General features: G+C 51.4%; 1 protein-coding gene across 3 annotated transcripts in view; it reads right to left on the reverse strand.

Annotated features, from left to right (window-relative positions):
* Nucleotides 1-13,620, reverse strand: part of LOC149436930 (patatin-like phospholipase domain-containing protein 6) — an 84,126-nt gene that overhangs the window by 32,491 nt on the left and 38,015 nt on the right. For all 3 annotated transcript variants that reach the window (XM_089661251.1, XM_089661252.1, XM_089661253.1), the window contains 2 exons: nt 13,123-13,200; nt 12,644-12,846 (listed from right to left, as the gene is read on the reverse strand). In XM_089661251.1, the coding sequence (XP_089517377.1) occupies nt 12,644-12,846; nt 13,123-13,200 (281 nt within the window). The remainder of the gene's footprint in view (nt 1-12,643; nt 12,847-13,122; nt 13,201-13,620) is intronic.

Genomic DNA, 13,620 nt, shown 5'->3' on the forward strand with positions numbered 1-13,620 from the left:
AAGGCAGATTAAGATGTTGAAGGGGAGGAAAGGCATAGATCAAGGTTACCAATCCCACAAAGCCACCATATCATACACTGCTTTTTCTAGAGTATCCCTGTAGCTAGAGTCAAATCTGTCCAGTTTGTTGTTGAGCCTCGAGGTCCACATCAGGCATCCCCTACTTATGATGACCAACCTGGTGGATTCCATGCAAACTTTCTGCACTCAAATGAAGACTTGCAGAATTTTAAGATCTAAGATGGATTGCATGCCCCCTTTGAATATTTGAACAGTGAACAGCATGGAATACATTTTAGAGTGGTTAATGATTAGACCTCTGGTTTTACCACTATCCATGCTCCCATCTGCAAAAAGGTTAATTTAAACCCTAGTTTTGGGTATAGTGGGGAACATTTTTAAATTTCTTTCATATTTGTATTCCAGTCTTTGACCCCATTGGGGAGATTTTCCTTACTTCCTCACCCTGTGACTTCAGGACAAGAAATGGGGGAAGAAGCTTTTACGGGAACATGATACACAGACAGCAACAAAAATACTGTCAGATGTTCTCACCCTTCCCTTCTCTAATTAAATGTGCTTTTGCTTGTACCCTTATTGGAAAGATTTCCCATCACTTCTGGCAGTCCTGGCAGGAAGTAGGGGAAAAATCTACCTAGTAGGGACACAAACATCAATGAAAGCCTAACATCAGCTCTAGCCCTTCTCTGCTCTATCCAAACTACAATATACGATAAAAAGAGTTGGCTTGAGCTGGTCTGCAAAAGGGCCATGTGCATTTGATCTACAATATGACTTTTGAAATACAGTGAGTTTTTGGAATCGCGTCGGCACATGGCCTGTGTGAGAACATTAACAATAGAGATGAGCGAATCGAACATGACGAACTGGAATTCGTTCCGAAGATTTGCTAAATTCGATTCGCGCCGAATCCGAAGATTAGCACACTTCAGATGCACGAATCGAATTTTCCAAAAAATGGCGGCGACATGTGTGGCGACGGAGCGGGGATCTCTGGAAAGGCGCGCAGACAAGGCGCGCTGACCCATAATGCATTCATTCATGACATGTGATCGCATTAGCCAATCAGCAGCCAGCCAGCCAGCACTGTGTAATGGTGGAGCTATAAATCGCGGCCATCTTAGAATTCTCCATTAGCCTCCGGTCATTCAAGAGAGACAGACCTGTGTGTATGAAGGGACAGAGTTAGGGCCACAGAGACTTTAGGGCCACAGAATCGTTACTCAGGGACACAGAATCGTTACTCAGGGACACAGAATCGTTACTCAGGGACACAGAATCGTTACTCAGGGACACAGAATCGTTACTCAGGGACACAGAATCGTTACTTAGGGCCACAGCTATCAAAGAATCGAAAATTTAAAGTGACATACACCCTTTTTTTTTTTGGTGGCTGTCGTGCACAGTTGGTGCTGCAGTTTGCCGATTGTGCAAAATAAACTGACTTTCTGCTTCACAACCACTATTGTACGTTCAAAGAGTTAAATCCATTTACACGCCGGCTGGCGGTAATATTTTTTGGGTGATTAGTGCATTCCAGTGACAGAAACGTACAGTTTCCAGCCAACGGCAAGCTGCAATTGACCGATTGTGTACAATAAACTGACTTTCTGCTTCACAACCACTATTGTACGTTCAAAGAGTTAGATCCATTTACACGCCGGGTGGCGGTAATTTTTTTGGGTGATTAGTGCATTCCAGTGACATAAACGTACGGTTTCCAGCCAACGGCAAGCTGCAATTGACCGATTGTGCTAAATAAACTGACTTTCTGCTTCACAACCACTATTGTACGTTCAAAGAGTTAAATCCATTTACACGCCGGCTGGCGGTAATATATTTTGGGTGATTAGTGCATTCCAGTGACAGAAACGTACAGTTTCCAGCCAACGGCAAGCTGCAATTGACCGATTGTGTACAATAAACTGACTTTCTGCTTCACAACCACTATTGTACGTTCAAAGAGTTAGATCCATTTACACGCCGGGTGGCGGTAATATTTTTTGGGTGATTAGTGCATTCCAGTGACATAAACGTACAGTTTCCAGCCAACGGCAAGCTGCAATTGACCGATTGTGTACAATAAACTGACTTTCTGCTTCACAACCACTATTGTACGTTCAAAGAGTTAAATCCATATACACGCCGGGTGGCGGTAATATTTTTTGGGTGATTAGTGCATTCCAGTGACATAAACGTACAGTTTCCAGCCAACAGCAAGCTGCAATTGACCGATTGTGCTAAATAAACTGACTTTCTGCTTCACAACTACTATTGTACGTTCAAAGAGTTAAATCCGGTTTTATTTTTGGGGTGCTTATTGAATTAAAGAGTATGTCAGACAACACGCAGAGGAGTGGCAGAGGAGGCAATGTTTCAGGAGCGAGCAGACGTGGCAGCAGAGGAAGGGGTCGAGGCAGCACTAGTCGCAGCCAGAGGCCAGTGCTCCCGGTGTCATCCAGCGGTCGTGTCTCCACCGACAACCCTGCCGTCATCGATTGGTTGACTCGGTCGTCTTCCTCTTCCCAGGTCACCTCTGACACCTACAGCCAACGGTCGGTGGGTACGTCAGACACAACCGTTAGTTGGCATGGCCCGGGAGCAAGCCCACTGAAATCACGTGTCCTCAACCTGCCCCTGTCCTTTGGTGTTCCCTCACCAAGCGAAGTATCGCATGCTGTGGGCTCAGCCCCACTGTACAGTGAGGAAGAGCTAACAGAGGGCGGTCAGGAACGGGGGGAGACATCCGCCTCTTCAGCAGCCAGGCGAAGAAGTACTGGCGAGGAGAGTGGCTCGGTAGCCGGTCTAGAGACAGGTCTGTCTCCTGACCCACACGCAGCCGAGGGGGCTAGTAGTGACGCGGAGACCCTAATTGATGATGATGAGGCTGATCGCACTTGGCAGCCTCGTCGTCATCAGGCTATTGCTTCCGCATCATCAGGAGAAGAGGGTGCCAGCTTGCCAGCGAGCAAAACAGTCGGTGGGTTGCCCAGGAGGCAGCAGGGTCGCAGCAGTGTCAGTGAAGCCAAATGGCCACGGAGTAGAGCACCAGCTCCACTGCAGCCTACCACCACGGCCAGTAGTGGTGCCGGTGTGCACGGAGGAAGTAGCAGTCAGCCAGTGAGGAGTAGCGGGGGCAAAGTTTCCTAATCGGCGGTGTGGCAATTTTTCGTCAAGCCGCCCGAGGAAGTAAACGTAGCCGTATGTCAACTATGTGGCCAGAAAGTCAAGCGTGGCCAGGGGGCCAATGTTGGGACTACAGCGTTGCGTCAGCATATGCAGCGTCGCCATTCGGTGGCCTGGGAAAACCGTGATAAAGATACGGCGGTTCTGCCTGCCCCAGCCCCCGCTCCATCACCAGCTCCGTTACTTGCTCCGTCACCCGACGTCAATCGCCCTCTATCAGCCAGTCAAGGCTCCAACACCTCTGCTGAGGGGAGTTGTCGCTCGTTGGCATCTTCCACTCGTTCAGATGCTCCTCCTCCTGCTACTCCTCTTCACAGTCTTTCTTGGAATCCGTTTCCAAGAGACAACAGTTTGCGAGCACGCACCCGACGGTGCAGAAGCTGAACGTCCTCCTGTCCAAGTTGCTGGTGCTGCAGTCCCTCCCTTTCCAAGTGGTGGACTCAGCACCTTTCGGAGAAATGATGGCTTGTGCCGAGCCGCGGTGGAGAGTGCCAAGCCGGCATTTCTTCGCCAAAAAGGCAGTGCCAGCCCTGCATTCACATGTAGAAGACATGGTGGGCCAGTCTTTGAGCATGTCAGTCTCTGCCAAAGTGCACGGCAGCGCCGACGTGTGGAGCTGTAACTACGGTCAGGGACAGTACATGTCATTTACGGCCCACTGGGTGAACGTGGTGCCGGCACAGCCGCACCAGCAACTTGGACAGGTCACGCCGCTTTTGCCTCCACGTTTGCACGTCCTTGGTCCAGCAAAGATGTCCGCCTCTACCACCTCTTCTTCCGCCCTGTCCTCGGCCCGCCACCCCTGTGCCAAGTCCCATTACCCGACCGGCATATCACATGTGCAGGGCGCAACGGTGTCACGCTGTGCTGCACCTGGTATGCCTTGGCGAACGTAGTCACACAGGGGAGGAACTTCTGAGTGTAATGAACAGAGAAATCGACAGATGGCTGTCTCCGTGCAAACTGAAAATCGGAACCATGTTGACCGACAATGGAAAGAACATGGTGTCTGCTGTGCGTCAAGGAAGGTTGTGCCATGCGCCATGCATGGCTCACGTGTTCAATCTGGTTGTCAAGCGGTTCCTAAAATCCACCATCCCACTGCAAGACATTCTTAAAATGTCACGTAAACTTTGCATGCATTTCAGCCATTCCTACACCGCAAAGCACACCCTCCTTGAGCTGCAGCGGCAGAACGGAATTCCACAGCATCGCCTGATCTGCGACGTTGCAACAAGGTGGAATTCAACCCTACATATGTTAGACCGCCTTTACGAACAGCGAAAGGCCATCACCGATTTCCTGATGTTACAAGCGGATAAAGGTACTCCCCTGTGTAACTGAGATGTCAGCCATTGGCAGCTCATGCGTGACACCTGCCGCTTGCTCAGGCCCTTTGAGGAGGCCACGCTATTCGTGAGTCGGCAGGACTATGGGATGAACGACGTCATTCCTCTGTTGCACGTCCTGGAACAAATGCTGTTAACAATGGCTGGTCAGGGTGCGGTAGACGTGGCGCACAGATCTCAACGCCACATGACCCCTGTGGGGGCAGGACAGGAAGAAGAGGAGGAGGTAGAGGAGGACATTGGTGCTCAGGAATTATTGAGTGAAATGGGTGGTTTTTCCCCTCAGTGGACAGGAGTGGAGGAGCAGGAGCATCTGGTAGAGGAGGAGGAGGAGACAGAGGACCCAGACGCACCGTGGCAGTATGCTGTGGAGATGGAGGCAGGGAGTCCCTCGCATTCCTTGGCACAAATGGCCCATAGCATGCTCGGTCGCTTGCGTAGCGACAGCCAAATAATAACCATCAGACAGAGGGATGACTTTTGGCTGTCCACCTTGTTGGACCCTCGCTTCCGTTCAAAAATGGTGGCCTTTTTCACACCTGCTGAGAGGGAGGCCAAAATAACGTACTATAAAAACCACCTATGTAGTCAGTTGGTCTCTGCCTTTCTGCGCCAACGTCCATCCTCAGACACTGTGGGCCCTGTGCGCTGGCGTTCTGCTGCCATGGCAGCAGGGGAGGGGTGGGGTGGTAGGAGCAGTGGCAGCTCCACCAGCAGCGGCTGCCTCAGTCTGCAGTCGATGATGAGTAGCTTTCTTCACCAGCGCAGTGAGGAAACTACTAACCAGCCGCAGCAGCAGCAGCATCAGGTGGACCTGGAGCAGGACCTCAAACAACAGGCTTAGGCCTACTTGGACAGCACCCTGCCAACCGAGGTAGACAATCCCCTTGACTACTGGGCAACGAAACTTGACCTTTGGCCCCAACTAGCTGAATTTGCCCTTGAAAGGCTGTCATGCCCGGCCAGTAGCGTGGCATCGGAGCGCGTGTTTAGTGCGGCAGGAGGTATTGTAACTCCGCGGAGGACACGACTGTCCACCCAAAGTGTGGAGAGACTCACGTTTGTGAAAATGAATCAGGCGTGGATTAGTCTGGATTTCAAACCACCAGTTCCTGACACAACTGACTAAATCCGCCATGAATCATGCCCCAAACATGTTATTATTTTTAACATAGGCCTCTGTATGGCCTTCAATTTAAGCTGCTTACGCTTCGCCACTCTGCCATGGGCCCCTGTACCGCCTCCTCTTGCTGCTGCCAGGTCCAGAGTGTGTCATGGGTCCCTGTACGGCCTCCCATTGCTGCTGACTTCATCGCCAGACTCTGCCATGTGCCACTTTCAGGTCTCCTTACACTGTTGGTGGGTTCCATTTTGTGATAGGGTGCTGTATGGCCTTCCATTGCTGCTGCCTCCACCGCCACCCTGCGCCATGTGCCTCTGTCGTCTGCTCACGCTGCTGACGGCTTCCGCTTTTTAACCGAGGCCTGTGTTTGGCTTCCGAATACTGCTGCATCCACCGCCACCCTGCGCCATGTGTCTCTGTCGTCTGCTCACGCTGCTGACGGCTTCCGCTTTTTAACCTAGGCCTGTGTATGGCTTCAGAATAATGCTGCCTACACCGCCACCCTGCGCCATGTGCCTCTGTCGTCTGCTCACGCTGCTACCAGGTCCATACTGATTCATGGCCCCCTGTACCGGCTCCTCATGAACGTGGTTCAGCGGGTTTGCATCACTTAACGGCAAATCGTTGACAAACGCTGGGACGTTCAGCGTTGTGCGCATTAAGCCAGACACCAAAGGGCAGCACAGACCTGTTATTACTCGCTCAAGCATGGCTGAACAAAACCAGTCTCTACCACAAATTGGACCCAGACCTGCCCAGGGTCTCGTAAGTAGATTGCACGGAGGAGTAGAGTTCGTTATTGGAATTAACTGTGAGGGACTTTTAAACCTAGACCTGTGTATGGCCTTCAATTGAAGCTGCTTCTGCTCCGCCACTCTGCTATTGGACTCTTGATAGTCGTCGACTATCAAGAGTCCAATGGCAGAATGGCGGAGCAGAAGCAGCTTCAATTGAAGGCCATACACAGGCCTAGGTTTAAAAGTCCCTCACAGTTAATTCCAATAACGAACTCTACTCCTCCGTGCAATCTACTTACGAGACCCTGGGCAGGTCTGGGTCCAATTTGTAGTAGAGACTGGTTTTGTTCAGCCATGCTTGAGCGAGTAATAACAGGTCTGTGCTGCCCTTTGGTGTCTGGCTTAATGCGCAAAACACTGAACGTCCCAGCGTTTGTCAACGATTTGCCATTAAGTGATGCAAACCCGTTGAACCACGTTCATGAGGAGCCGGTACAGGGGGCCATGAATCAGTATGGACCTGGCAGCAGCGTGAGCAGACGACAGAGGCACATGGCGCAGGGTGGCGGTGTAGGCAGCATTATTCTGAAGCCATACACAGGCCTAGGTTAAAAAGCGGAAGCCGTCAGCAGCGTGAGCAGACGACAGAGACACATGGCGCAGGGTGGCGGTGGATGCAGCAGTATTCGGAAGCCAAACACAGGCCTCGGTTAAAAAGCGGAAGCCGTCAGCAGCGTGAGCAGACGACAGAGGCACATGGCGCAGGGTGGCGGTGGAGGCAGCAGCAATGGAAGGCCATACAGCACCCTATCACAAAATGGAACCCACCAACAGTGTAAGGAGACCTGAAAGTGGCACATGGCAGAGTCTGGCGATGAAGTCAGCAGCAATGGGAGGCCGTACAGGGACCCATGACACACTCTGGACCTGGCAGCAGCAAGAGGAGGCGGTACAGGGGCCCATGGCAGAGTGGCGAAGCGTAAGCAGCTTAAATTGAAGGCCATACAGAGGCCTATGTTAAAAAGTCCCCCCAGCAGCAGCGTGGGGAGACGACTATTAGTCGTCTCCCCACGCTGCTGCTGGGGGGACTTTTCAACATAGGCCTCTGTATGGCCTTCAATTTTAGCTGCTTACGCTCCGCCACTCTGCCATGGGCCCCCGTACCGACTCCTCATGCTGCTGCCAGGTCCAGAGTGTGTCATCGGTCCCTGTACGGCCTCCCATTGCTGCTGTCTCCATCGCCACACTCTGCCATGTGCCACTTTCAGGTCTCCTTACACTGTTGGTGGGTTCCATTTTGTGATAGGGTGCTGTATGGCCTTCCATTGCTGCTGCCTCCACCGCCACCCTGCGCCATGTGCCTCTGTCGTCTGCTCACGCTGCTGACGGCTTCCGCTTTTTAACCGAGGCCTGTGTTTGGCTTCCGAATACTGCTGCATCCACCGCCACCCTGCGCCATGTGTCTTTGTCGTCTGCTCACGCTGCTGACGGCTTCCGCTTTTTAACCTAGGCCTGTGTATGGCTTCCGAATACTGCTGCCTCCACCGCCACCCTGCGCCATGTGCCACTTTCAGGTCTCCTTACACTGTTGGTGGGTTCCATTTTGTGATAGGGTGCTGTATGGCCTTCCATTTCTGCTGCCTCCACCGCCACCCTGCGCCATGTGCCTCTGTCGTCTGCTCACGCTGCTGGGTTCCAGTTTTAAACCTAGGCCTGTGTATGGCTTCCGAATACTGCTGCCTCCACCGCCACCCTGCGCCATGTGCCTCTGTCGTCTGCTCACGCTGCTGACGGCTTCCGCTTTTTAAAATAGTCCTGTGTATGTCTTCCGAATACTGCTGCCTCCACCGCCACCCTGCGCCATGTGCCACTTTCAGGTCTCCTTACACTGTTGGTGGGTTCCATTTTGTGATAGGGTGCTGTATGGCCTTCCATTGCTGCTGCCTCCACCGCCACCCTGCGCCATGTGCCTCTGTCGTCTGCTCACGCTGCTGACGGCTTCCACTTTTTAACCAAGGCCTGTGTTTGGCTTCCGAATACTGCTGCATCCACCGCCACCCTGCGCCATGTGTCTCTGTCGTCTGCTCACGCTGCTGACGGCTTCCGCTTTTTAACCTAGGCCTGTGTATGGCTTCCGAATACTGCTGCCTCCACCGCCACCCTGCGCCATGTGCCTCTGTCGTCTGCTCACGCTGCTGGGTTCCAGTTTTAAACCTAGGCCTGTGTATGGCTTCCGAATACTGCTGCCTCCACCGCCACCCTGCGCCATGTGCCTCTGTCGTCTGCTCACGCTGCTGACGGCTTCCGCTTTTTAACCGAGGCCTGTGTTTGGCTTCCGAATACTGCTGCATCCACCGCCACCCTGCGCCATGTGTCTCTGTCGTCTGCTCACGCTGCTGACGGCTTCCGCTTTTTAAAATAGTCCTGTGTATGTCTTCCGAATACTGCTGCCTCCACCGCCACCCTGCGCCATGTGCCACTTTCAGGTCTCCTTACACTGTTGGTGGGTTCCATTTTGTGATAGGGTGCTGTATGGCCTTCCATTGCTGCTGCCTCCACCGCCACCCTGCGCCATGTGCCTCTGTCGTCTGCTCACGCTGCTGACGGCTTCCACTTTTTAACCAAGGCCTGTGTTTGGCTTCCGAATACTGCTGCATCCACCGCCACCCTGCACCATGTGTCTCTGTCGTCTGCTCACGCTGCTGACGGCTTCCGCTTTTTAACCTAGGCCTGTGTATGGCTTCCGAATACTGCTGCCTCCACCGCCACCCTGCGCCATGTGCCTCTGTCGTCTGCTCACGCTGCTGACGGCTTCCGCTTTTTAAACTAGTCCTGTGTATGTCTCCCGAATACTGCTGCCTCCACCACCACCCTGCGCCATGTGCCACTTTCAGGTCTCCTTACACTCTTGGTGGGTTCCATTTTGTGATAGGGTGCTGTATGGCCTTCCATTGCTGCTGCCTCCACCGCCACCCTGCGCCATGTGCCTCTGTCGTCTGCTCACGCTGCTGGGTTCCAGTTTTAAACCTAGGCCTGTGTATGGCTTCCGAATACTGCTGCCTCCACCGCCACCCTGCGCCATGTGCCTCTGTCGTCTGCTCACGCTGCTGACGGCTTCCGCTTTTTAACCTAGGCCTGTGTATGGCTTCCGAATACTGCTGCCTCCACCGCCACCCTGCGCCATGTGCCTCTGTCGTCTGCTCACGCTGCTGACGGCTTCCGCTTTTTAAACTAGTCCTGTGTATGTCTTCCGAATACTGCTGCCTCCACCGCCACCCTGCGCCATGTGCCACTTTCAGGTCTCCTTACACTGTTGGTGGGTTCCATTTTGTGATAGGGTGCTGTATGGCCTTCCATTGCTGCTGCCTCCACCGCCACCCTGCGCCATGTGCCTCTGTCGTCTGCTCACGCTGCTGACGGCTTCCACTTTTTAACCAAGGCCTGTGTTTGGCTTCCGAATACTGCTGCATCCACCGCCACCCTGCGCCATGTGTCTCTGTCGTCTGCTCACGCTGCTGACGGCTTCCGCTTTTTAACCTAGGCCTGTGTATGGCTTCCGAATACTGCTGCCTCCACCGCCACCCTGCGCCATGTGCCTCTGTCGTCTGCTCACGCTGCTGACGGCTTCCGCTTTTTAAACTAGTCCTGTGTATGTCTTCCGAATACTGCTGCCTCCACCGCCACCCTGCGCCATGTGCCACTTTCAGGTCTCCTTACACTGTTGGTGGGTTCCATTTTGTGATAGGGTGCTGTATGGCCTTCCATTGCTGCTGCCTCCACCGCCACCCTGCGCCATGTGCCTCTGTCGTCTGCTCACGCTGCTGACGGCTTCCGCTTTTTAAAATAGTCCTGTGTATGTCTTCCGAATACTGCTGCCTCCACCGCCACCCTGCGCCATGTGCCACTTTCAGGTCTCCTTACACTGTTGGTGGGTTCCATTTTGTGATAGGGTGCTGTATGGCCTTCCATTGCTGCTGCCTCCACCGCCACCCTGCGCCATGTGCCTCTGTCATCTGCTCACGCTGCTGACGGCTTCCGCTTTTTAACCGAGGCCTGTGTTTGGCTTCCGAATACTGCTGCATCCACCGCCACCCTGCGCCATGTGTCTCTGTCGTCTGCTCACGCTGCTGACGGCTTCCGCTTTTTAACCTAGGCCTGTGTATGGCTTCCGAATACTGCTGCCTCCACCGCCACCCTGCGCCATGTGCCTCTGTCGTCTGCTCACGCTGCTGACGGCTTCCGCTTTTTAAACTAGTCCTGTGTATGTCTTCCGAATACTGCTGCCTCCACCGCCACCCTGCGCCATGTGCCACTTTCAGGTCTCCTTACACTGTTGGTGGGTTCCATTTTGTGATAGGGTGCTGTATGGCCTTCCATTGCTGCTGCCTCCACCGCCACCCTGCGCCATGTGCCTCTGTCGTCTGCTCACGCTGCTGGGTTCCAGTTTTAAACCTAGGCCTGTGTATGGCTTCCGAATACTGCTGCATCCACCGCCACCCTGCGCCATGTGCCTCTGTCGTCTGCTCACGCTGCTGACGGCTTCCGCTTTTTAACCTAGGCCTGTGTATGGCTTCCGAATACTGCTGCCTCCACCGCCACCCTGCGCCATGTGCCTCTGTCGTCTGCTCACGCTGCTGACGGCTTCCGCTTTTTAACCGAGGCCTGTGTTTGGCTTCCGAATACTGCTGCATCCACCGCCACCCTGCGCCATGTGTCTCTGTCGTCTGCTCACGCTGCTGACGGCTTCCGCTTTTTAACCTAGGCCTGTGTATGGCCTTCAATTGAAGCTGCTTCTGCTCCGCCACTCTGCCATTGGACTCTTGATAGTCGTCTCCCCACGCTTCTGCTGGGGGGACTTTTTAACATAGGCCTCTGTATGGCCTTCAATTTTAGCTGCTTACGCTCCGCCACTCTGCCATGGGCCCCTGTACCGCCTCCTCATGCTGCTGCCAGGCCCGTAATCTGCCATGGGCCCCCTTACCGACTCCTCATGCTGCTGCCAGGCCCGTAATCTGTCATGGGCCCCTGTACCGCCTCCTCATGCTGCTGCCAGGTCCAGAGTGTGTCATGGGTCCCTGTACGGCCTCCCATTGCTGCTGTCTCCATCGCCACACTCTGCCATGTGCCACTTTCAGGTCTCCTCACACTGCTGGTGGGTTCCATTTTGTCATAGGGTGCTGTATGGCCTCCCATTGCTGCTGCCTCCACCGCCACACTGTGGCTCCACACTCTGGTTTTGGCCCCGTGACTGCCCAAATGAGTGAAGTGTGCGGTGATTCTAAGATCGACGGCACTCATCTGCATGTCATACTGACTGACAGTATTATTTCTCTTCCCCAGCAGACTCCAAGGGCATTTAAATTAAAGGTACAGTGTTCTGCACTAATATAAAGGCTCTCTGAAGCCTAGAAACACCCTTTTTATAAGTTAAATTCGCGGCGAATATATTCGGATCGAATCGAATTTTTTCGGCGAATTCGGCGAATCAGCCGAACCGAATTTTTGAATAATTCGCTCATCTCTAATTAACAACATTAACAAATATGATACTAGTTAGATTTTGGTTGCCATTAAAGAATTAATTGATCTTAACACAATCTACAAATTTTTCATGCAATTTTCAGCCTTTGTAAATATTTTGGACACATTACATTTTAAAGCCAAGCTCATAAATGTAAATTATGTCAAATGACATATGTATTTATAAAGCAGTAAATGTAACATTCGCTAAACATATACTGTAGTTGAATCTTTTTCAGAGCACCTGTTAGCAGCTATTTGCAGCTGAATATACGCCAGTAATCTTTCAAAATTTTCATCTTAAGAACATTTGTTTGATTTTCCAATCATTAGTGGGGTCAAATCAGTGTTTGTTTTCAACCACAGTGACAAGAAAATTCAAAAGAACAGGATGGAAAATGTTTCCCAGCAGGGTGGAATTTTTTTTTCCAAATGAACGAAATTCTAACAGTGAATGTGCTTTTCATTTTGGACATTACATTAATTTCAAAATCAAATATTTAAGAAAGATACCACGGTCTGTGGGATTACTAGAAAGATGTCAACTATATCTTGAAAAATATTACTCTGCACTATACTGCCTACAATATAAATTATAATAATACATTACGTGTATTGTGTGTTTAGGGGCCCTTTAAACAATGCACGAAAAAAAATTATCGGAGACAAATAAGCAGAGGTATCTGAGAGAGTACAGAGAGACCTACTGGTAGAAGTGAGTGCGGCTCAGGCACAGGAAGGAGCTGTCCCGCACAGCTCTGATTGTGAAGATCAGAGGCTCCCCAGTGAGAACTGTCAGCTGTCCAATCATTTCTCCGGGAGCAGTCACAAAGATGCAGGAGTCCTCTTTCCCCATCACCCCCTGATAGACATGAAGACGGCCTGAGAGCACAAAATGCAGTCCAACATCCTGAGAGGAAAAAAGAGAGGTCATGAGAGATGGGAAAGTTTAGAATAAGGAATTTTATCAAAGTAGGAAAAACCTATTGTCACCCATGGAAATCACTAAGATTTTTCCTTCTCTTTTTCCAGTGCAGCATGGGAGAATGAATGGAAAGAATTGATTGGTTGCTATGAGCATTAGAGCAGCTCTTCAAACACTGTCATAAACAGGACAATGGATTAAATGTACAATGTACAAAGTACAATAGATTAAATGCTGTGTTCCTTCACATCTTCTACTTACATGGTCGCCCTTCCGGGCAATTACTGTCTCGGCCTTTACGTGATGAAGAGTAAGTTTGTTCTCAAGCAAAGACAGATCCTGCAACATAAACATTTTGGGTTAAAGTCCAACTCCACAAACCATATAAAAGTTAGAAAGAGATCCTGATAACTTTTTATTTGATGGCTATTAGAAAGAACAGGAAGTTAGGTGGAATCTCCCCAAAGAGGGCACTGACAGCAATAAAACTTTTTTTTTTTTTTTTTACTGGGGTCATAAAGGGTCATAACTTCTGTCAAAAGCTGTGCTCCTTGTGGCAATTGACCTATTTGATCATGAGTGTTAGGGTGATAGAGCCAGATGACGTCTTTCTGGAGGTGTAATTAACAAACCACCTGCACACCAAAATATTGTTTTAAAATCCACTTCTATTTATTCACAATAAGATATGTGATGCTTCCTATAACCAATACCAGACAGAACAGGAAGCTGAAAGCACTCTCCCCGATCATTACAAGA

This window comes from Staurois parvus, unplaced genomic scaffold (genome assembly GCF_062004578.1).
Source record: "Staurois parvus isolate SC_StPar_1 unplaced genomic scaffold, SC_StPar_1.0 ptg001328l, whole genome shotgun sequence".
Classification (NCBI taxonomy): domain Eukaryota; kingdom Metazoa; phylum Chordata; class Amphibia; order Anura; family Ranidae; genus Staurois; species Staurois parvus.